Source organism: Apiospora hydei (assembly GCF_038363865.1).
Source record: "Apiospora hydei strain CBS 114990 chromosome Unknown utg000002l_segment0_segment0, whole genome shotgun sequence".
Taxonomy (NCBI): Eukaryota; Fungi; Ascomycota; class Sordariomycetes; order Amphisphaeriales; family Apiosporaceae; genus Apiospora; species Apiospora hydei.
The window spans coordinates 2,023,996-2,046,890 of NW_027117361.1; the positions used below are offsets into that span (position 1 = coordinate 2,023,996).

Sequence of the window (22,895 nt, forward strand, 5' to 3'; positions counted from 1 at the left end):
GTCATGGACCGGCCGTCAATACAATTATATATTCAATATCGTGATCGAAACGCACAACTTCTGACATCTGCAATGCCAGCCAGTTATGCCTTCATATGAATAAGCTGTCAACCTGACGCAACAATGCAGACTCGCCGAAGAATAGATGCCAAATACAGAAGTCTTGCGACATTGCTTTTCAGAACCTTCACTGACTGCTCTCCATGATCAACAACTATGATTCATCCCAAAGCAGCACGCCACACCTGCTAATTCAGGCCCAGAAAGACTACAATGCATTCAATGAGCACATGTATCACTCAGAATACATATAATGATCAACAGAATCTGCTCCTAGGTTGTTGGCTTCTCTACGCAACTTTGTCCATCCAAGCCTCCTTCACCACGCCCACAACTTAGACCGCACGACACTTCACCATGAGAATCGGAATAGTCCTTCTGTACCTCCAGTACATCGCTGGAGTACTGGGTGCCGGGCGATATGTGATCGACAGGATCAGCTGCTGTACGTGTTTACCCTTGTTGGTTTGTTTAATTATCAAAGGCCCCTCATACTAACCATCGTCACTTCTCCAGCCGGAACCCTATACAATTCTGTGAAGGGCTACATGGACACTGTCCAACAATGGGCCACGGACATCTGCAACCCCCTCGAGCCCTACATCGAAGACCCCACCCCTGCCAACAGGCCCGACGAAACCTTCATGAACCTGGTAGTTAGACTGTTCGGCAAAGACGACCTTCCTACCTTGATGAATCTCTACAGTACGTTCCCGCTTTTGGCTTCGAGGTCTTCATATGCAGGCAGGCCACGCTTACTATGCCGATGGGCTAGGCCGCTTCGACGCGATGCGCCAGTACGTGCTCGTTGATGTCGATAACCGGAGCGAGTGGTGGAAGAATTCCGAGCGGGAACAATCCGACCTGGTAAGCCCAAAACACCCCCTTTCTTTTACTCTTTTATCATTTTTCGAAGCCATTTCATCTTAACCAAGCCCCTCTCCCTCTCCCTCTCGCAGGAACTCTTTTGCAACCCGGACTACATCATCTGGAAGAACTCCCCGGTCGACGGCAGCGTCACCTGGTGGGACCCGACGCGGTACTGCCCAATCAAGAACGATAACATGATCCTCGACCTCAAACTTCCCAGCACCCACCTCCTGGCGGTATCGTGCCCCGCCATCATCGACGGGAACCAGGAGCGGTGGCCGGTTCGCTGGTCCGAAACCATCACCTTCCAGCCCCAGAAGCTGCAGAATACCATCGACAAAGACGTCACGTTCAACGCCAAGCGAGTCCAGAAGGCCCTCGCCCCTTCGCTGTTCAGCCGCATCAAGCACAAGTTCAAGAGAACTGGCAAGAGTTTCAAGCCAGTCGACCTTCTCGACACCACCGAGATGACCCTGGTACACGAGGTAAGTCCCCTGTTTATTTCCATGTGCAATTGTGGAAAGACTGATGCTGACTACGAGTCCGTGTTTGCAGATCAGCCACCTCGTGACGTGCGGAGCTTCAATGGACATGAGAGGTGACCGGAGCTATGGATGGGCGAACGTCAATGAAATAAAGTCCGCGGAGAACGCTGGTGAGCCCATTTTGTCCCCTCCCCGCTTGTTGACTGTTGCAGAGAGAGCTAACATCCAAGCCAACAGAGAACCTTGCCTTTTTCGCCATGATAAACCAGCTGAACAAGAACTACCAACTGGACGTCAAGTACGATGGTACTCTCGTTTCGCTTACTTAATACCGGAACCTGGGGACGAAGAAAAAGGAGCGGCCTCCGCGTCCCCGCACGAATTCAGGGGTAGAATAGAAAGGAGCGCCAAGGAGGTTTACCTGTCTGGGGTTCGTACATCATTCTCCGGTTATGTTATGATTGGAATTGGGCTGTTTATACACGCTGGGAACACCAGGGGAAGCTCTCTGAGCTCAGCATATAGAATGGACTGCATGCTAGATTAGTCGCGGACGCTGCTCGACTCAGCTTCCCCTTTTTCCGGAAGTGGTTTCCCAGAATCGTGTAGGCTGCAAATATAAGATGCTTCCACACAACCCCGTTTGATTGGATGGCCAGAAAACAAGCATCATACGTACCGTGCAAGTCGAGAACCATATTCGTAACCTTCAGAGAAATCTCATCGTGCCCATGCGGCGCTTTTTCCACCAAATAACGTTTTGTGGGTGGGCTCTGAATATTGAGCATCGAGGAAAACCTGAGCTGTATATGAACATCTAGAACTTCTCCTCTGAGTATTTCAAATACGAAGCCCATCCCATTCTTTTTCTCGCTTCTTCTACCTTCACCTCAACTACGATGATGACTATAAGCACCCTGATGACGGACCTCCTCCAACAGATCGATGAAGAGTACAAGAAATATCAAGAGGCTGACAAGGAGTTGCTCCAGAAGTCTGGCGTATACCAAAAGAGGCTATATGCGGCCTACTCGAAACTCCGTGACAAGGCATGTAAGAGGCGGAGATGAAAGGCACCCCAGGACGTAAAGATGGGATAGAATGGGTTGAAACGCATGCATGCGATATCAAACAGCAAATATAAGCACAGGAGCTGGCGTTATCATGTACGATGTTGTTGGGAATCTACCGTAAGGCATACATAGCCTAAGATATCAAGCACGGATGTTTGCGATACGGCCTAAAGGCAGCAGGTAGTAATTGACATGCCGAGGAGCGTCAAATAAATAGGTAAGGGATAATTTCCTAGTTCATCGTAGAGAAATATCGCAAAGCATCATGAACCCATTCATCTGCTCTGGAATGCTCCCATCTGGAAATGTTGCTTTCCAGCCAGGTATGCCACCGCCTCGAGTGTTCTCACGGCGGGATAGAGTCGCCCAGCCCGCGCTCGATTCTTTCTTGAATATTGAACCAGTCCAAGAAGGAGCACCAACGGCTCTTCGGCCTTTCAATTACCCTAGTCACCGCAGCATAGGCCTCTTCCAGCAGGAAATAGTCCTTGGGGTCGCCAGCGCCTGTCCGCACCGTGACCCGCGGCTCGCTCAACTCGTCGAGGTATTCGGGAAGCAGTCGATGGTCCGCCGGCTTGAGCATCAGCTTCCGCAGGCTGTACCTCGCAATGGTTCTCCTTTCGTTATCGAGGTCCGCCCACGACTGGGACAGCAGCTCCTCCTCCGTTGGCAGCCCGGAAGGACGGGGCCCTTGGGCAAAGTTGGTGATCACTCTGTACACGAGGTGCCGCGGCTGGTCCTTCTTGGCTTTCGGGCGAAAGTCCTCACGCGTGCCGCCGCTGAAGAAGTACTTCCCAGAGCCCCATCCGTACGTGTGCCAGCCCCATCCGATGTCTTTCAGGAGAACTCGGTCGTGCTCGGTCAACAGCCAGTTCGCCCCCCGGCCACGATTGCAGGTAGACGCGGATGCGGTAGGTCTCCAATGCAATCTGTCGAGTCTCGCGGCTGACGAGGAACAGTGCAGGTGTTTGCGCATAGGGGACACCGTCGATCTCTACGAAAGGGGGGACAGAGTGTGCGTTTCGGCTGAAGTCAATGGTGACGACCCGCGGTATCGAGGCCAATTCCTTCCAAATCAATAGACGTATCTCAGGGGGTATAGGGGAGAGAGCTCTGCTGGACTGCTTGGTCGGTCTCCATAGTGTCATGTCGCGTGGTGTTGTTGATGCTAGATTGAACCCAGCCCCTTAAATGGCGAAGGGCGTCGCAGAGGTGAAGGCGCAAGTGTATCATCTAGCCAGAAGCCGCTGACCTGTTTAATCAAGTGGGATTCTCTCCCTCCCTCGAAGAATTTCATCGCTGTCCTTTTCCTCCTCCTAACTTTAAAGTCGAGGCCAATCCAGGCGAGCAGAAAACGCAAGAACCCACAGCGAGCATGTTATTCCCATCATATGCCTCCAAACCGCTCAAAACGGTTCAAACTGTAGTGTACTACTGGACTGACAGTCCGTCGCGTGCCTTGGGAATCGTTCCCCGAGAAGGTTTTGGACTCGGCCAGCCATAGTTGATTGATTGACTGACGAGTCGATCCATGCCATACTTTGCCATTGTACTGGCAAGTGGCAAGCAAGCAACGAGCGCGCATCTCAAGGGACGAGTCTTGTCTCCTTAGTATCTCCCTGATGAAGACCATGCATTATTGCCTTTCCCTAAGACAAGTTGCGCGCTTTCTCATGCGTGCCAATCTGCAACCATTCTGGCTGGCCATCTGTAGGGGGTTGATTGCTTTCTGTCCTTTTGGTCCCTTGGCGAGCGCTTGCGGGGTCAATTTGCTGTGCCGCTTGCTACGCCCCCTCCTACATGGTTGATGACTTGTGTGATGGTAACTCATTGGTAGGGGTTTCGCCGCAACCTCGTGTTCAAATTTGAGCATCACCAATAGGCCGAAGTGCCATTATGTCATATTCGATACGTTAAGGGGGCAGTGGCAGCAAAGCTTGGCTGTTGGCTAGACAGGTTCTCCGTTGATCAACATTGTATTACTGTTGAATTGCGGATGGGTGTGGCAGTTTATGGTTTTTTTTGTATGGTTTTTTTGTCTACAGGGGTTTATTGGGAAGAGCGGCTAGCGAATGCCTATTTTGATCAATTGGGTAAGTGGGCACAGCCAAGTGGACCTTGCTGTCACAGTCGTCCCATTTCTTCATTAGTGGATGGGTGCCTGGAATACTGAACATTTCGTCGTCGATGCTGCTGGCTGGAAACTACAGACAAATATCTGTATCGACCAAAAACAATTGGAGAGAGCTTTCGCCGTATAGACTTACATCATAGTCTCCTTGAAACGCATGCAATACAATCTTCAATCCAAGATCCCCATCCACTGGGGATGTTCATGCACTCTGGTAGGTGCTCGCTGCATGCGCCGTATAACCGGAACAACCGTCCCAATGGCATCAGCGCCTGAGTGCTGCCCCATTGCGGCTGAAGTATTCCATGGGACGTTGATCATGGCCCAAATGGTCTTGGTTGCTCGAGAGGTTATTCCTCTGTCCAGTCCACTATTCTCGAAGGATTCTAGGCCTGTCAACCTGTCTGCCTGCCGTCGCTTCTCTGCCCAGCACCAGGCGGGCCAGCCAGCAGCTTACTGTTGGCTCCAGGCAGCTTGGCAACTATGTCGGCTATCTAATAAGCGTGTACCCTTCCACATGCTAGTCCCGTCTTACGTGAACCTCCTTTCCGCTCGTCGAATTTCTGTCGCGTCTGTTTACTCTTAGCAAAGCTTCCGTCACTCATTTCCAGGCCAATTCGCATCTTTTCCACTCTGCTTCTTGGCTTATTTTGCAGTTTTTTTTCTTTCTTTTGGTTGTTGTAATATCTGATGTCGCCATTGCCGTAAAACGTGACTCAGGTCGCAAGCCCAAAACCCCCCCACTAGGTTACGGTCACCACCACCACCACAACGCAAGCCATGTTCCCTCTAGCGCAGCTGCGCTCGAGGCGAGCGCTGCCCGTCTTGGTCGGGGTGGCGCTCGTGAGCCTGGCCCTGTACATCATTGTTCGACTCCTTGCGTTCGCGCAGCTCTTCGGCAAGCTCGGCCCCCATGCCGGCATCGAAATCACCCAGCAGCAGGTCTTCCAGCTGCACAATGCCTCCGACGATCCGCGCCCCGCGTTCCCCAGATGATCCACCAGATCTTCCACAACTGGGCTGAACCCGGCAACCACGAGCTGCCCGAGGACTGGGCGCGCATGCGACAGACCTGCGTCGACAAGAACCCGGGATGGGAGTTCAAGGTACGTTTGGCCATTGAAGCACGCCCGAGACTAAGGAGAAGACCTGGGTGTTTCGGACATCCATCGCAAGAAACGAAACCCGCTGACGGCTGCTCTGTGGGATTATTAGCTATGGCATACCGAGGATTCGCGGACCTTCATCGAAGACAATTACAACTGGTTTCTCTCGACGTACGATAGCTACAAGTATCCGATCCAAAGAGTCGACGTTATGCGATACTTCCTTATTCGATACTACGGGGGTATCTATCTCGATCTCGATAATGTAAGTTGGGGAAACAGAACGCTTTCTGCGCAGTGCGCTCTCGACTGCAATAAGAATGATCGCTGACGGTGTTTCGATGGGTATAGGGCTGCGAAGAAAGTCTCGAAGCGCTTCGCTACTTCCCCATATGGACGACGGACGGCGGCCTCGGCGCCCTGAGCAACAACATCATCGGCGGCCACAAGGAGCACCCCTGGCTCGTCATGATGACCGACAACCTCATCCCCTACCATTGGAACTGGATTATGCCGTATGCTATCGTCATGTACAACAGCGGCCAGTGGTACCTGACGGCCATCTGGGAGAAGTACCACTCCATGTTGCGCGACGACGGCACCATCCCCGGATTCGAGGGGCGCGATTGGAAGAAGCTGCACCGAGTGCTCATGGACGGCCGGGAGGGCGCCGACCCATGGGTATTCTTCAATCACGGCGGTCACGGCGGCACGTGGGGCGCCGGCGACGATTGGCTCTGGGCCTGGCTCGGCATACACTGGATGGAGGTGGTGGCCGAAGTGATTGTGGCCATCATCTTCACAATCGTTAGCTGCGTCTGCTGTGTACGATGTGTCAAGAGGCGGAAGCTGCGAAACAAGGGGTACCAGAAAGTCGGCGCCGTCGAGGAACTGGAACTCGGAGAACGCACCAACGGGCGACGATCTACGGGAAATGCCCAGCAGAAATAGAGACCGCGAAGGCGCAGGCCGCTCTTTTTTTGGTTGAGATTCCTTGATGTCGGTCCTAAGGAGCGGGGCGACTGAGCTTTAATAGGGACGCAGAAGGCTGCTGGAAATAAAGCACTGCCTCCACCAAGGCATGCTCATCCCTTCCAGGAGCACACCACACCATACCCCCTTGATACATGATTCAGCGCCACTAATACCCAGCGATGATCTTATTAGCACTATGTCGAATACGATTGGCAGTGCTATGCACCAGGCCGGTATTTCATTCCGCGCTACGGCATGCCGCTCACTGGGGTTTGGCAGGCACATTACCTCCCAAGGCCACCCCTTCGAGCAAGCTTTATACCAACCGCCGCGCTTTCGAAACATATCGGAGTGCATACTTAAGGCTTTGGTGTTGTAATATAATATAGAAGCAGGTTGATACGGGGACTATGGGCATGAAAGCGATCTTATAGTGGCTTTGTCGCTTCAGGTGTACTGTGTTCTGGGGGAAGCTGGACGAGCCTCATCGATACAGATGGAGTTAGCTCTCGCTGGTAAATGGACCGCGCGGAGAGTCTTATTGTACCATATGCTAAGCGAAGTCGACGTCTCTGGCATTGCCAAGACTACAATAGAAATCAACAATTCGACATTCCCTTTTGAGTCTGTAATACGCGCAAGTGCCGCCATCGAGACAAACACATGTTTGACATTTCTTGCTATTACCTACTATCAATCAACTGCACTCGATGGTATCTAGATCCAGACCGGCTAACCTGCTCAAAACTCCCTTACTTTCTTCCCTGCTCAAAATCCGATATGATGCCCAAGCCAAACCCTTCTCTTACACGATCCTGATGTCAACAATCTTCCCCTTGTCGACCTTGACGACCTTGAGGGCCCTCTGGCCATCGCGGGCATTGATGAAGAAGTCCTCCCCGTCCATGGCGCCGTACAGGTAGCAGTCCCCGACGAACTGGTACGTGGCGTCGGCCATGGGGAGAGGAGGTGCAGATTCGCCGGTGGACTCTTCATCGGGTTCTTGCTGCTGCTGGACGACCGGCCGGAGAATATACGGGAAGAAACCTCCCACTAGCGCTACCACAAGGTCGCCCGGCTGGACTCCCTGCTTTACACCGGGTGCGGGTGCTTGTCCTTCTCCTGCTTCTTCCCCTTCTCCTTCGCCTTGTGGCCGGTCGGGGAGGTCGCCCCTTACCAGCTGAGACACGAAGTTGGCGGCGTTCGGATCGCGTGTCGTGAGGTATTGTTGGAAGGATTCCAGCATGGCTCGCGCCATGGGATCCCCCATCATGCGGCCCAAGTTCGACCCCGTCTGCTCCTCGCTATTCTCGGTCGGGACGCTGTCGTCGTCGCCACTAGCCCCCTCCGTAGTACCAGTATTAGTAGTAGAAGAATAACCTCCCGACCTCCGCCTCCGCTCCTGCGCCAAGTTCCCATCCACCGCCACCACGTCCTCAATAGTCGTCATGCCAAACCGCCCATCCTCAGTCCGGAAGAACCGGCGGCCCAGCGCGAAGCTCCGGAGCAGCGACTCGTAGTCCTCCCCCTTGCCCGTCAGCGGCACGAGCGACTGCGCCTCGGCGCTGGCCTGGAACCGCGCGCGGAGCTCGGGCGACGGCGACTGGAGCTCCAGCGGCGTGCAGCCGAGCAGCGCCAAGATGCGCTCCTGCGCCATCATGCTGCGGAAGCTGTCGCCGACGGCGGGGCCCGGCGCGCGCGACCCGGCGGCGAGGGAGCTCTGCATGTCGACGCCGCCGCTGTTGGTGACGAGGGTGCGCCAGAAGCGCTCGTGGCGCTGCTCCGTCGTCTCCCAGGGCTCGGGCTCCGCGGGCAGCTTCGCGAACTCGGTGTAGCACAGGCGCGTCAGGTTGCCCGCGTTGAAGACGGGCGAGACGTGGGCCACGCGCGCGAGGCCGTAGGCCTGGACCCCGAGCGCGTTGTCGCCGTCGTCGTCGGAGACGGTAAGGGGCTTGATGGGCTGCAGCGCGTCCCACCACTGCCGGAAGCCGCCGTTGGGGTTCGCGGCGTGGCCTTTGGGGTGGTTGGCGCCGAAGTCGGGGACCCAGCTCGGCAGGCCTTTGAGGATCTTCTGGCACGGCGGACACTCGCCGAACCAGACCATGAGGTCCTGGCGCTCGAGCACCGTGTACCGCGCCGCCTCGGTGAAGACCTGCTGCGGGGTCTTGGAATAATCGATGGTCGGCAGGGGCTGCTCGCCCGACGTATGGAACTGCACGCGCGCGGACGGCGTGGCGATCTTGAGCATGGCGAAGACGTTCTCGCGGACATCCTTGGCGCCGCAGTCGCGCGCCGTCTGGATCATGGGGAAGAGCTCGATGCTTTGTCCCAGCCGCCTCCGACGCTCTGCGATCTCGATCTGGTTCGCCATCTCGAAGCCCTTCTGGACCGAGGGCAGCAGCGGCACGCCGCCGAAGAACTTGCCGCGGAAGAAGGGGTAACTCCGCGCGGCGGCGATGTAGTTGGGCCAGCGGATGTTGCTGCGACCACAGACGACGATGGCGAGCTGGGCGGACACGATGTCCGGGATGGCGTGCACCGAGGACCAGTAAGGGGACCCAAAGACGCCATCGATGACTTTCCAGAGGTCGAAGTTAAAGGAGTGCAGGTCATCGAAGGGGCAGTCGTGCAGACGCGCCCGGATGCCCTCCATTTGCTGCAGTGTGATCCGCGAGATCGAGACGTCCTGCGAGAGGCCGACGTGCAGGCAGGCTTGCAGGTACCGGTTGGCCATGTCCCGGATGGTGTCGAACGCGAGCGACGTCAGCTCGCTTTCGCCGGAGCCCAACCAGCATAGGGTTTTGTCGGCGTTGGACAGGATCTGGCGCATGAAGGGCCCCTGGACGTTGCGCTCCTCGACGGTGCGGCCGACGAGTAGGTCCGCCCATACTTTGCGCGGCTGCTCCCGCCGGCGGAAGATGCGCAGGGCGCTCTCGAGGGCGTTGGGGATCTCTTGCTCCGCATCGTCCACTAGGACTTTGGTGGTGCCCTCATCTTCATGATTGTAGGAGATGCATTCGTATGATGTGCTGGCCAGAGGGGCGTCGGTCAGAGTTAGACGGATGGGCGAGTCAGGATCGTCCGAAGGTTCCAGGACAGCCAGTCGCGCTACGGCGGTGGAGCTGCTGCTCTGATTTAGCATGAGCCTGCTGAAGGGGTTTTCCAGAGAAGCCATGGTCCGATGTTGGATCTGAAGACTATATTAATCTTGACTGATAGATCATGAACTACCAAAACCTCTGTGCCCAAGTATACATACAAATGAAGTCGACTGGTGAAAATGCCCCTTCTTTTGGCGCTTGGGGAATATAACGCCGGACCATTGACGGGCTTTTTTGTAGTCGCCTCGCCGTCGCAAAACAAAGTGCGATTGGGGACGCCATCATCTGATGCTAGGGGCCGGCTTATGGGGCGCTCTAGGCAGGAAACCCGCTAACGAGCTGGGCGTCTTAGGCAGGCGACAGGGGGTCGGGGAGTTCTACTCAAAAATCGCCGTGGTTGCCTGGCTGTGATCCCACTTGAAGACTCTCAACTCACGGATGGACATGCAAAGATTAGAAACTTTTGGGGCGATGTAGTGTAAATATACGCTCTCCTGTTGTTATCTCATTTCATTTGCCTTGAATCAACAACCGGATCGTAAGATGCGAAGCGAAGACTAGGCGAGATTGCTCGGTGTCGTTACACTTAGTGGCCGCACCCTTTCCCGCAGCTAGTGCTACCTCCTTACTTCAAGCGCTTATTGATTTCCAACTTGCTTCTTGCCCCTGAGCAGCCTATCAAACAACATTAGAACATCAATCGATCAATTCGCATCCGTACTCTCTATCTTTGATAAGAACATCTTCTAATAAAAAGTAACACCTTCACTGGACAAAATCTCCTCAAATAACGACCTCATCCTTCGGCAGCGGCTTCATAAACATACTTGGCGCTCGTTCCCCCTCATCGAGCTGCGTGTCGGACAACCGCGCCGCCTTGGATCCCCTCTTCAGCATCTCCTTCTGGTAGGCGCCCAGGATGGTCTTGATGGACTCGGTGTCGTCCTTGTCCGTAATGGACGCCAGCGACCGCGCGAGGTTCAGCGCGTCCTGCATCGCGTGGCAGCCGCCTTCGCCTCGGAAGGGGGTCATGGCATCTGGAGAATGGGAGAAGTATGGTCAGCACTGTGAACCAATGGGCAAGGGGTAATTATTGAAAGAGATATACGTGACTCACGTGCAGCATCACCCAACAGCGTAACCCGACCCGCAGGCAACGCATCCTCGTCAAGAATCAACGTATAGATAGTGATCTGCCTGCTCAACATACCCTTGACCTTCGTCTCCTCAACAACACGGCGGAACTTCTCCGGCAGCTCAGCCGTGATGCGCCGCACGAAAGCGAGAAGCTCCTCCCTCGACGCCGTGCGCGTCCAAAACGTCTCGTGCGTCTCGTCGCGCGCCACCTCCGGGTCCGTCCACAGCAGCGTGAAGTAGTAGTCGCCCGACTTGCCGTCCGGGCTGACCCTGTTGAGGCCCACGAAGAGGTGGTACTTCTTGCCGTCGTCGTGCTGGGCGTTGGGGAAGTCGACCATGTAGGACGAGTGGGCGACTTCGAGCTGCTCGACGAAGAGGTCGCCGGACAGGGTGCATTCGCCGTTGACGGAGGCGGTCTTGTGGCGGACGAGCTTGTCTTGGCCTTTGAGGAGGTGTTTCCGGGCTGTGGCACGGAGAAGTAAGTACAAGGAAGGGAGAACCCTTTTTGCGGGTGCTAGGGAGACTTACTGGGACTTTGAACACCCTCGGCACCGACGAGAATATCTCCCGTCGCTTTCGAGCCGTCCTTGAAATAAACAGTCACGCCTTCATCGCTCTCCTCGAAGCGCACAGCATGCTTGTTGAACTGCACGTTGATCTTCGTGGACAACCAGTCTCGGAGACGCGTGCGGTTCGCCCGAACCCAGTGCCCGGAGCCGTCGTCCCGGTAGCCGAGCTTCTCGCCGTCAGGGCCGTTGTAAAAGGCGATCTCGGGCATGATCTTCAGGGGGTTGAGGTGGTTGACCACGCCAAAGTCCGGCATGTCGTCGGGCATGGACGCATGGAAGTCAGCGAGCATACTTGCAGGTATGTTAGTACGAAATGCATAGATATATATGCTTGTAGGACGTACGTGTGGAGGCCGACGGCCCAGCCTTGAGGTTGGTTCTCATCGTGGACTTTCTCGAAGACTTCAAATGAGATCCCCTTCTTGCGCAGTGCTTGGGCAAGCGTGAGGCCCCGAGGCCAGCGCCGAGTATCAGCACATGCGGTGATGTGGATTTCGTCATCGTCATCTTGTCGTGATTGGGTCTGTATATCGCGGTGGTATCGGAATATGTATTAGTTGCGTATGTTGTTTGAAAGTTGTGTGTTCTCAAGCTCTCACCATCTGCGCGGCCCTGAAACCGTTATATAATCATTTTCATTTCATCTGCTACAGGGCCATGATCGTGTGTGGATATATCGATCATCCAAGTATACACATCGATCTGCACGGTGGCGTTTTCGCGAAGCGCATCGGAACGCATAGTAACGCGCAAATCTCGGCCGCAATCCTCCCCGCGCTTTCGGCAAAGTGCAAAACTGCGAATACTCCGCGAGGGGTGGGGCCAGGGGCCACGGAGTAGGAAGTCGTGGCGCCGCATAGACTTATCCGGGCCCCCGACTAGCCAACCCAGTTTGCACCACCGCGGTTTTGCTGTTCCACCGGGCGCGGGACCAATGTTGTTTGCAACGCCCGCAATATCACAATCTTACGCGGACGCGGTAAAGAATGTAGATGGTGGGGTGATGATTCATCGTTTCTCCAGCCAATCTAGATCTGTTTGTTCATCCTCCCTGTCTTCCTTTTCCTAATGCGGCAATAGTGTCGTTATTTTCGACTCTTGATCGAAATGCCAAGTCTTCCACCCCAGCCATAAGAAACGAACCGACTAGCAACGAAGCATGGATTAGTCCGAGATCTGTACTGTGATATCGCTTCGCGGCTGTGGCAGTCCATAGGCAGGCAGATGTCGGGGAAGTGAAAAGAACGATGGCCGATGGTTTTACCTGGTGTAAGGTGGTAGTGTACCGTGATACCCAGCCATTGGATCGGTCTGGCGTACAGTCAAAGCAAGGTACCGATCTGTTGACGAACCCCAAATTGCGGTAGCGGCTGCTTTTGGTTACGTCACACTGCATTCCAACATCCTTTGCTAATTTAGCCATCACGGCGGGCACTAGCTAGCTCGTCTTCCCGGCCGATAAGGTTGAGTAGTGTCGGCAACTTCGCGAATAGCTTCCTCCGATGATGGTTTGTCATCGTTGACCCCTTTAACTAATTTGATATATTATCTATTAAACATTATGATGAAATGGCTTCATGACCGTACTTCTCGCTCTGCTGTCACCCTATAGAAGCGGGTTAGTGACCGGTGACACGGGGGGACGCCATACTCGGAAGCCACTGAGTGTAGAAACGCTGGAGCTTTTTTGCTATGACATCTAAGCCTTGGCCTCTTCTGGATTTCGATAGCTCTTCCGTCGGTGCCATGCCGATTTGGTAACATTTCCAAGATACTCAATTCAGGACAGCTTCTCCTTGCGCCAGAGACTGATTTCAGTCGTCTGAGTCACTTTGGCGTGTTTGGATTCCTGAGGCCTCTTATGAGGAGAAGGAGGAAGAGATTTCCCAAAACGATCATACTCGGTGACATAGGATGAACTAACAAATGTCAGTTAAGTATCGCCAGTGGATAACGGATATGATTTTCCACGAGAAACAACGCATATGTTTTCGTGGACAAACATCCCGCAATCTAACGGGGGTACTTACCTCTTTGGGCAGGCGATCTCACAGTCCCCCAGCTCGAGAATCTTAGCGATCAGCTTCTTAGTTTGGGTTGTAGCCCAGCTGACGCTGTACTCCTTCGCCCTCGTATAATTCCCGTCGTCGACGATTCGGCTGTTGCGGCAGTGTATAGTATCCACGCGCCTTGCGAGCTGCTGGAGCAGCGGCAAGTCTCCGAGCTCCACCGCGGCGTTTCGATGAATGCGGATAGCCACCTCTTTGAACCGAAGACGGGGAGACTACCCTTTCTGGTGGCAGGATCATCAGTAGCAGAGGCGTTGCAGACGACGCCCTCGTCATCTACTCGATTCGTGAGAACCAGCTTCAAGCGCTGCTCGGATTCTCGTCCGCGGTCGTCCGCGTCGATGCGGAGGCCAGTATATTGGCCTGGGGTTCGGGACATGAGGAAGTACAGCATCTCTCTGCCGGGATCCCGACGCCCTGCCGGGGGGATGTCGACGCAGTGTCTATTCCTCACGATGTTACAAAAGTATTCGGTCCACTGCAAGAGTCGGTCAGAACGAGGCTGTTTCTTCGGTTGGTACTCTTTCACTCACAATCATGTCGCGGACCTCCCGCGGGAGTTTCCAAAAGGGACCTTTGCGCCGCGTTCTTTCCTCTACCTCCAACTGTGCCTCCCAATCGTCTACTATGCCATCCACCGGAGTATTGTCTTTGGGGATAATATCCGGCCCCCAGTTCCCATCAGCTCCATCTAGTACCGGTCGCCCCGTCGGAGGAGGTAGGTGTTCAATAAAGCTCGGTATGGTGATCCGAAGCTCTAGTCGCTTCTGGCGTCTGGCCAATGCCGATTCGGGATCCATGTTGAACGGCCTGGGTGTATACGTAAGGGTAGGTATGTATAGAAGTCAGGTAGCCAGGAGCCGCGTGATGGTATCGTTTGACCAATTTGCCAAGGGGGTAAAGATGAAAAGAACTGCTTAGGGTCCCATTGACAGACTTCAAGGGATCTTTCAAAAAAGACAACCATAAATTTGAGTTTTGAAGATTGAATTTATCCCGGACCTGGTCACTCGTGTCCATCATGGAGTATTTCTGCAATCTCTACATTTTCATGGCGGGAAGAACATGTCGCTGTATCTGTGACTGGTCGTGTCCTCCAGGAAGACATCCCGGTCCACGCATATCATGGATAGCACATCGTCGGCACACTTGGTTCGGGGAAACCAGCCTGTTTTGTTTCAAAGGGCCAAAGAGCCAGTGTTGGATTGACTGATCACTAGATGTCACCCGTTTCCATACTATACTGTATGAGAAGCAATGCAATTCCCATGTAGATTCCTTAGAGACTGCTGATTGTCAAAGGATGAACGTGGTTTGCACCAAGCTTCGCCTGCAGCATTGGCAACTTTGGCGATATATGCGCTAACGACATGCTTAATCAGCGCTGCCTACTTCCGTCCGGGGCGGCCCATCCCCATGGTCCCAGGGAAAAGGCTCAGCTGAGCTGAGCTGCATTAGAGCCTCAATTAGCCAGGGGTAAATTGCTTGTCCTTGCTTGTCTTAGGCACAGCGTAGGTATGCCGACGATGAAATCTTCAACGGTCTTGGCCGAAGTCAACGACAGGCTTTGCGAGTCAATCGACCTGCACTGCCAGCACGGAGAAAGGAAAGCATCGCGAAGCCGATCCGAAATGACCGATTCAATCCCCAATCACCTGCGACTTCATCCGAATGCCGCCGTCACTTTATCTGCATTTCGTGCGGCGCGTGGTGTGAGAAAGCGAGTAGTAGAAGCAGCCCATCCGGGCGGCGTGGGCGTCGCAGCTTTTGGGCGTCGATCATTTGTCAATTGCTTGCTTGTCAGGATGGAAGGGGGCAAGGTTTGAGCCGCACGCAGATCATGGATGGGCAAGTCGACGCGCGAAACGGTCGGCAGGTGGATGTGCCAGAACAAAATAGATTTGCCGTCCGTCACTTATCGAGCCATGGCGTAAGAGGCTGTCAAGGCCTCCGGTGGTGTTTCATGTGACATTGGCAGCGCACTGGCAGGATGGCCGAAATGGCAGAAGCCGTTCTTTTTGTTCGGTCGTGAAGCGGGGTTTGGCCTCTTTTGCGACCGTCTCAACTGTTTCAGCGTCGGGCGGTGGAGCTTCATCCAAGACCAGATGGTCCCTGCTTGTCACGTCGCATCAGAAGGCAGCCTGTGGCTATCGGTACGACTCCCTAATACGAGCTCTTGAACGCTTTGCCAGGAACGTGCTTTGGGCTATTTCCCTTTTGTTGTCGCTGTTCTTATTATCGCTATTTTCTATCATATTTATCTTATTTTTCACTTCTTGATGGCCTGGAGTCGACTTCGGAGGAGCAGGTAGCAGATAAATCCCCTGCAACCCATCACCAACCAATCAGACGACGACACAGTCCGGAAGACGCAAGCCGTCGTCATGTTCTTTCGAAGTCTTTATTATTCGTGTCGGCGATCGGGAGAGTTACGCAAGTCGTAGGGAAAATGCCGGTCGGCTTCACACCAGCGACCGATAGCGATTTGATCGTGACGTATGGCCAGGTCGCGACGCAGAATGGAGTCGAGGTAGCCGAAGATGGTAAGGGATCATGAACCAGTCCAGTGGCGCGATTGCTCAATTGAATTGAATCAAATTGACTAACGCGCATCGCAGCTATCGCATCCCAACCGAGCCTGGCGACAACATCACAACTGTCGGGGTCGAGCTATGCCGTCATCATGGTCGACCTGGACATCCCCGTCGCCACGGATCCGCACACACTGCTCCACTGGATGCAGACGGATTTGACACCCGCCACGACGGCGACCACGGTCACGACGGGCGACAATGGCACCGCTAGCGCCGTCTTCCCACTTGAGAACACCAAGAACACCCCGGCGCTCGCCGACTACGTCGCCCCCGCGCCGCCTGCCAAGAACCCACTGAGCCATCGCTACGTGCAACTCCTCGTAGACACGAGCAGTCTCGGCGCGGAGGGCCTCGCGGCTCTCAGGAACGCCTCCTCAACCCGTCTCGGCTTCGATGTCGCCGGAGCGCTCGCCGCCGCCGGCCTCTCCAACCGCGACGTGGTCGCGGGTAACTCGTACAACGTGACGAACCCGGGCCCCGTACAGGCCAGCGAGCTCAAGCGCGCCGTGCCGGAGACGCGCAGGATGGTGGTGCGGGCGCCGGAGCAATGGGGGCGGCGACAGGAGCAGCAGGCGCAGACCAGCAAGGACGGCGAAGGCAAGCAGCTCCCGGGCATGTCGGCGCAGTCAAACTCGACGGTGGCCGTGGGCGTCTTCGAGCGAAACGGGACCATCATCGTCGGCGTGTTCCCAGGCAACAAATCGATTCCGTCCAACGGCACGGCTCCGCCCACCACCGTCCCCGTGGTCGGAGGTGCCCCGGCCACATTACCCTCGACTGCGGGCTGGACGACGGGCGTGGTCTGCTGTATACTAGGTCTGATGTTCTCGTTATGATATTAGAAGCTTACTTACTTAATCCATGTACAACACCAAATAGCGAATAGCGAGTATGTAGAATAGCCCTTGAGTGGCCCACCTTGCTTGATCTGCCTGTCGCATTCGCATTGTTTCTTGAGGTCGGAGATGTGTGAGAGTTGGTTGCAAGTCTATCCTGCTCTGCCCCTGGGCGGCACAGTGAAGACAGTCGCTACGACGAAGATGATCAACGTTTAGGCCGTTGCCTTACGAGGAGATTTCTCCCACCGAGGCCCAGACGAGATCACTACGCCACTGTAGAAACATGCAGCAAGTCCACAGGGGCCCTTCAAAAAGTCAAGGAGCGGGATCCCGCCATTTCATCTTGCCCACCCTCTTGAAGATGAAAAACGGAACTCAGCCCTGCGGCGTACATGCACCAGGCCCAAAGTTACTTGTGGCCCGATGGCTCGAGATGCCCTGGCGCCTCCAGACCCGAAGGAATGGACGGACTCAGGGCTTGGATATCGACGATCACCTCGACCTTCAGGGGTGCGGATACGCGCATATAGGCTGAAGTAAGCCAGAGGGCGCCTGCTTGTGTCGAGATACTCATTAGTATTTCCGAATGCAGTAGGTAGGTTACCAGTAGTCAGGTTACACAAGCAACAACGCCATCCACCCACCCACACAAACCTCGATGGTGTGAGGAGGGCGGAATGATCGCGAGCAAGCGAGATAGAAAGAGGAGACCGGAGTACATAGGCAAGCGCACCCTTTCCGCGCAGGCTCGTACGTGTGAAGTGTTGCCCTCTTTCGGATTCCGCGTATCCCACTGATTGGTTCGACGACGAGAGGTTGCTTTGAGGTGGAACGGTGTATGTATTTCGCTTCGTTTCCCATAAACGCCCAAAACAACAGCTCCTCCTCTAGTACTGTGCACTGAATTGCAACGCTTACCGCGCACGCCAGTGTAACAGCCAGCCAACATCTTCTCATGTGCGGTGTCTTTTAGTGGTCATGAATGGCATGCCAGGCCGGATGAGTATGGGTGGGTGGGAACTCTGGAGGGCTGCTCCCCGTTAGGGTGGTGGGATGCGCATAAGGTTGTCGCTCATTGGCCGCGTGGACGCCCGACATAGTCATGGTGGTGCTGACTCTTGTGTAACCGGCAAATGCTTGTGTAACCACCAATACTCAGTAGTCAGTCTCGGCTATCACTCGCAGTGCCATGATTAGCTGCTGCTCAGCCCAGCCCAGCCCAGTCCAGTCCATCAATCCTTCTTGTGTAACCAACCGCCGGCCACTAACTACCCCATCCAGTCCAGTGCCAGTGTGCCCCCTTCCCCCTCTCTTCTCGTGTTGTGGAACCACCAATTTTAGGATCTGACAGTGGGTTGGCTAGTCGATGGCAGGTACATAGGGCAGGCAGTGTGGACGGTGGGCAGCCGAGAATTGAGTTGCAGCGCCAAAACACCACGGACAGCGGCACGCATGGGTAAAAAGTACAGAGCTGCATACATTGCTCTTTCCCATATGACGTTTTCCGTTGCCGTGCCTCGTTTACCCTGTCCATACCTAGGTATATTTCCCAGTTGTAGAATGGTAGGGGCATAGCCCCGGCCTGCTGGCAACCATCCGTCCCCCCGCCCCAAGCTCGCGCAGATCAGCGAAAGCGTCGGACGGACGAAGTAGGCGCGAAAGAGAGGCAAGGAAGGGAATGGGCTTGGCTGAGTGCTGGTGTTGCGCCGCGCGCTAGCTGTCCTGGAAAGGACGACGCGCGCTCGTTCTCCAGCAGGGTCTGCGGCACAGCAGCAGCAGCAACCAAATCCTCGTCTCATCCACAGCGTGCCAGCGTGCCGGGCCTCCGTAATTGGGGGAGGCATGTAGTAGTATGTGCATACCAAGGAAACAGTCCATTGCAATTAATAATGCCAGGTAGGTCCAGACCTGCACGTCACTGGAGCGTGAATCCAATGGTGGTTGGTGAGAAACCACAGTAGATGCATCGTTGGTAGTCGGTCGGAGAACTCGCCGTCTGACAAATCCAGACCGTGCGTGTTAAGTGGTACGGGGCAATCTTGGGCCCGGATTCCGCCTTTCAATCGTACTTAGAAGTAACTGTCAGGAAGGGGTAGTAGGTAGGTAAGCACCATAATCCGTCCTCAAAGGAGGGTTGTCAGGTTGTCTCGTCGTGTGTGTGTGTGTGTGTGTGTGGTTCGGCCACGTGCCAAACCTGTTCGTTACACAACACATAAGCAAAGGAAATACTCTGCGACTGTACGGAGTACTTCGGCATACTCTTGCCGCCGCCGCCGCCTGCTTCAACGTTGTTCTTGTGTAACCAGCTGCTTTTACCAGCTTTCATAAAGCCGTTCTGCGCGTAAATCCGATCCCAGCCCGCGCGGAATCACCCTGCAGTAGCTAACGATGTACCTGCTGGGCCTTTGGCTTTTGGGGGCCAAGGAAACAAGACCGGCCCCCTGTCGTTTCTGCAAGTAGGACTTCTAGAAGTACATAATGCACTTACCCCCCAGCGAGACCGGTGGGAGGATCCGTCATAACGCCCATCTCATGGGCCATATGCAATATGCAGGTGCGTACTTTACAAGGGCCTGCCTTGCGGCACAGCAAGTTGCAGGTGATCCATCCGCCTGCCCTAGCTGCCGTCGCAGCAACCAGAGCTTTTAACGGTTCATACAGATTGCGCGAGTCGTGGGATGCTACGACTCTACGGGTACTTGGCACAAACTATCTCCCATTTCGGCTGGTGGAGTGCATCGCATCCATCGAGGCCCACTTGACTATTGTCGTCCGTGATTGGTTCCGCTCGCCTAATCCTGATGGTGCACAGCGGTGGGCCGGAATTAACATCTCACCATCTGCTCTAAAATCAGGGCCAAATCAGGGTCTGCACTATTCAGCCTATAGGGCTGACGATAATATAGTGCACAAAGCATGCATGTGTCACCTAAGTCCTGCCGTACCACTGTAGGGTCGTCGTCACACCGATCATGGTATCACTTTTGGCACCCGTAAAAATGGCTTTAACTGATTATTTGTAATTATATCGAGGGGATATCTAGTACGAAAATTGGCTTAAGGCTGTTAATGGCAGAGCCGCCTCGGGCTCACAAAACCCCATGGTTATTGCCGGATCCATGGCGTTGTATGTGCTGTCGAGCTGCTCAATATGGCTCCAGTTACGAGTGGGATATTTCGGGTGCAATGGACATGGCAACCGGTTTAGTATAGTGTCCGCTTGCGCCAGGCTCAGATAGGTCGGGCTGTTGGCATGATGATCCCTGAAAAGATCTAGTGATGAATTAGCACCTGAATTATGTAGAGTATTTTCGTCAATACATGACTTACCGGCCATGAGTTTAGGGAGGTACCACCTCTTCCCGAACTCCTCCAGAAATTGGAGTAGTGACGATTCGAGCTGGGTTAGGCTGCCCAGTGGGACGTGTGCGTCGGGCTCCGACTTTTGGAACAAGTTGAGCACCATGAGAGCAGTGAATGCAACTATTGTCACGATTGGGTTCACTCGGGGCGGACATTGTTGGCCCCAGTGGCCGACCAGCATGGCAAGCTCACACGAAGTCTCATGCAGTGCTGCCCAGTCGTTCGTCCACTCCTCGCTACCAACCGTCAGGCCAGTCGGCATATAGACTGCCTGGCGCACCGCATGATAGAGAAACACGTTGAGAAGCCGCTGGTTGTATTCGGCGTCCGTTTCAGTCTGTAGGGCGTTCCGCGTCAAACATAAATAACGGGGTGGCAGTGACAGCTTCAGCGAAGCAAGATCGTTCTTCAGCCGAGCTGTCCGCAACATGAGGCGCTCCGCCCCCTTTTCTGTCCGAAGACGCACAAGAGTGCCGGTATCACGGACCGTTGCTGCCATGATCGAGTTAATATTCAGGCCCGATGTGTGCTTCTGCGTGAACACCTCTTGCGTCGTTCTCCAAATGTTGCTCAGGTCTTCCGCCAAAAATAGCTTTGGAAGGGTGTGGAAGGGCAGTTCGGGGCTGGAGCCATCAAGCGGTCTCCGCACGAGAGCAGTATTGATGCTCTCATGATCGACAATCGTGCAAGCTGCCGATGCCGCGTTGACGTAGCTGTCAAGGGTGAAGACACACCACCATGCGTAGCGCCAGTCTTCCATTTCTTGTTCCGTAGACATCTGGGTGTCGAAAGCCGAGCAAAGATTCGGGTTCTCGATCTGGTTTAGACCCAGCGCATGTGCTTTTCTTGTGAGCCTGCTCACCCTCATCCAAGATGTCGTCCCCGGGAACTGGCCGAATTCGTAGTATGCCATGATGCACTCCAGTCGGAAACGGCTCAAGTTGCCACGGGATAGGTTGAGATCTTCGTCAGACGTGGTCGAAGCAAGCAGAGAAGCCAAGCACATGTCTACGCAGTCGGTTGTCCACCTTGAGACCGAACCCATTGTCCTGGCTGTCACGGCGGTCATGGCTACAATGAGCTCGAGACTGATGCTGCCGGCATCGTATTGCTCCATGAACCTTTCTCTGTGCATCAAAGGAAATGCCGGGTTGACCTCATCGAAGTACGTACATAGCCTTCCGGCAAGTCAGCAAAAGTAAAAGAAAAACAAATGTTTCAGCACACCAACTTACAGAATACGCTCTTCATATGTCTCAATTGTGTAGCCCGGGAAACGGCTGTGGTCCATTGCTAATGGTACGCCAAACGGCGATGAAGCGGCACTGAATTCCGCAGCATCAAATGTCACCATAGAGTTACGGTGGTTGCCGTTGCTGTTAGGCTGCATCTGCGGTGATGGAAGTCGTGTCGTCGATGCTGGAACGACCGCAAGAGACTGTTAGAGAGAGGACGGTTTGAGCCGATAGCGGCCATGTACGATGCAAAGCGTACCTGTGATGTTGATAGCTTCGGATGGAGGAGTCAAGGTCTTGTTTCGCCGGGCGCCGCGTGGCGGGCCCGGCTTCTTCCTCTCGGTGGAATAGACGCATGAGAAGCCACCTTCAGAGCAGCGAGAACATTGTGGCCGTTGAAGATCGCCTACAATAGTTTTGACGATGCGTTAGCCAATCTATCCAAGAGGTGATATCGGAGATCGAAAGGCAATACGAACATTTGACCTTTTTGCTGTTTTCGAGGTAACACGATAGCCAAGTCAGTGTGGGTTCACTCGGTAGAGTAGGCTGCTCCGGCGGCTGGACTGGGGTTGGTTGGAGGACCGGGTCCCGACTTACCGGATGCATCGATCGCATACGCGCCCGTTCAGCATGGTGTCGCTCGTCTTCCGGCTCTGCACTCGCGTGTGGGACGGCATGATAAGTATGGGAGGCCACCTCCTCTAAGTGACTTTGGTTTGTCGGTCAAGAGACACAAAGTCTAGCAAATGGGTAGTATATGGCCAAAGAGTTGTTCCAGAGGCAATGTCTCGGGGGGACGTGGTGGTGTATTTCAATGTAACGGGAATAGGGCCTGAGGATTTGAGTCTGGAGGTTGCATGCAATGCAGCGCAAGTAAGCAAGCTTAGCAAAGACTTTGATGCGAATCGAGCAATGGTATGTGAGATGGAAAAAGGGTACTTGAAGCTAAGTATATATGGCAACGACAGTGATACGGCACGGAAACCGAGGCGGAGATTGGATACAAGACGCCGAGGACGCAAAGGGTTGGGATCGATGTCGTTCGCAGGTCGCCAAGATGATTAAGGATCAAAGGTCAGCGTGAGACCAGACTCGGTTTAAAGAGCGGGATGGGTGCCAAATCCACTTTCCTTCAGCGGGTTCTCCATTGCAGCGCCTGCCAGCCTGCGGTTGCAGTGGTGCAGTGTAAATTCACGGCCCCCTGCCCTGCTTGGTCTGGGTGCCCAAGCCCCCTGTGCAAACCACCCAGACACCCCCTGCCCGCCTGTTTTTTCTGCCCCATCCT

General features: G+C 54.6%; 8 protein-coding genes across 8 annotated transcripts; 3 read left to right on the top strand and 5 right to left on the bottom strand.

Annotated features, from left to right (window-relative positions):
- Positions 1-417: 417 nt before the first annotated feature.
- On the top strand, positions 418-1,532 carry PG997_000649 (uncharacterized protein; the record flags this gene model as incomplete). Its single annotated transcript, XM_066804964.1, has 5 exons — positions 418-505; positions 577-716; positions 805-927; positions 1,020-1,415; positions 1,491-1,532. The coding sequence occupies 5 exons, from the start codon at positions 418-420 to the stop codon at positions 1,530-1,532; spliced, it is 789 nt and encodes a 262-aa protein (XP_066674737.1).
- A 1,302-nt stretch (positions 1,533-2,834) lies between these two features.
- On the bottom strand, positions 2,835-3,464 carry PG997_000650 (uncharacterized protein; the record flags this gene model as incomplete). Its single annotated transcript, XM_066804965.1, has 1 exon — positions 2,835-3,464. One exon carries the CDS (start codon positions 3,462-3,464, stop codon positions 2,835-2,837), a length of 630 nt encoding a protein of 209 aa, XP_066674738.1.
- Positions 3,465-4,878: 1,414 nt separating this feature from the next.
- Positions 4,879-6,676, top strand: PG997_000651 (uncharacterized protein; the record flags this gene model as incomplete). The annotated part of the gene is made up of 4 exons (XM_066804966.1): positions 4,879-5,077; positions 5,340-5,725; positions 5,835-5,990; positions 6,077-6,676. 4 exons carry the CDS (start codon positions 4,879-4,881, stop codon positions 6,674-6,676), a joined length of 1,341 nt encoding a protein of 446 aa, XP_066674739.1.
- An 829-nt stretch (positions 6,677-7,505) lies between these two features.
- On the bottom strand, positions 7,506-9,875 carry PG997_000652 (Heterokaryon incompatibility protein 6- OR allele; the record flags this gene model as incomplete). Its single annotated transcript, XM_066804967.1, has 1 exon — positions 7,506-9,875. One exon carries the CDS (start codon positions 9,873-9,875, stop codon positions 7,506-7,508), a length of 2,370 nt encoding a protein of 789 aa, XP_066674740.1.
- Positions 9,876-10,584: 709 nt separating this feature from the next.
- PG997_000653 (uncharacterized protein) lies at positions 10,585-12,109 on the bottom strand (the record flags this gene model as incomplete). Its single annotated transcript, XM_066804968.1, has 5 exons — positions 10,585-10,838; positions 10,919-11,401; positions 11,467-11,798; positions 11,852-12,030; positions 12,107-12,109. 5 exons carry the CDS (start codon positions 12,107-12,109, stop codon positions 10,585-10,587), a joined length of 1,251 nt encoding a protein of 416 aa, XP_066674741.1.
- Positions 12,110-13,287: 1,178 nt separating this feature from the next.
- On the bottom strand, positions 13,288-14,376 carry PG997_000654 (uncharacterized protein; the record flags this gene model as incomplete). The annotated part of the gene is made up of 4 exons (XM_066804969.1): positions 13,288-13,426; positions 13,538-13,666; positions 13,768-14,054; positions 14,110-14,376. The coding sequence occupies 4 exons, from the start codon at positions 14,374-14,376 to the stop codon at positions 13,288-13,290; spliced, it is 822 nt and encodes a 273-aa protein (XP_066674742.1).
- Positions 14,377-16,025: 1,649 nt separating this feature from the next.
- PG997_000655 (uncharacterized protein) lies at positions 16,026-17,006 on the top strand (the record flags this gene model as incomplete). The annotated part of the gene is made up of 2 exons (XM_066804970.1): positions 16,026-16,119; positions 16,195-17,006. The coding sequence occupies 2 exons, from the start codon at positions 16,026-16,028 to the stop codon at positions 17,004-17,006; spliced, it is 906 nt and encodes a 301-aa protein (XP_066674743.1).
- Positions 17,007-20,049: 3,043 nt separating this feature from the next.
- PG997_000656 (uncharacterized protein) lies at positions 20,050-22,242 on the bottom strand (the record flags this gene model as incomplete). Its single annotated transcript, XM_066804971.1, has 6 exons — positions 20,050-20,282; positions 20,340-21,550; positions 21,608-21,791; positions 21,867-22,013; positions 22,087-22,100; positions 22,208-22,242. 6 exons carry the CDS (start codon positions 22,240-22,242, stop codon positions 20,050-20,052), a joined length of 1,824 nt encoding a protein of 607 aa, XP_066674744.1.
- Positions 22,243-22,895: the final 653 nt, after the last annotated feature.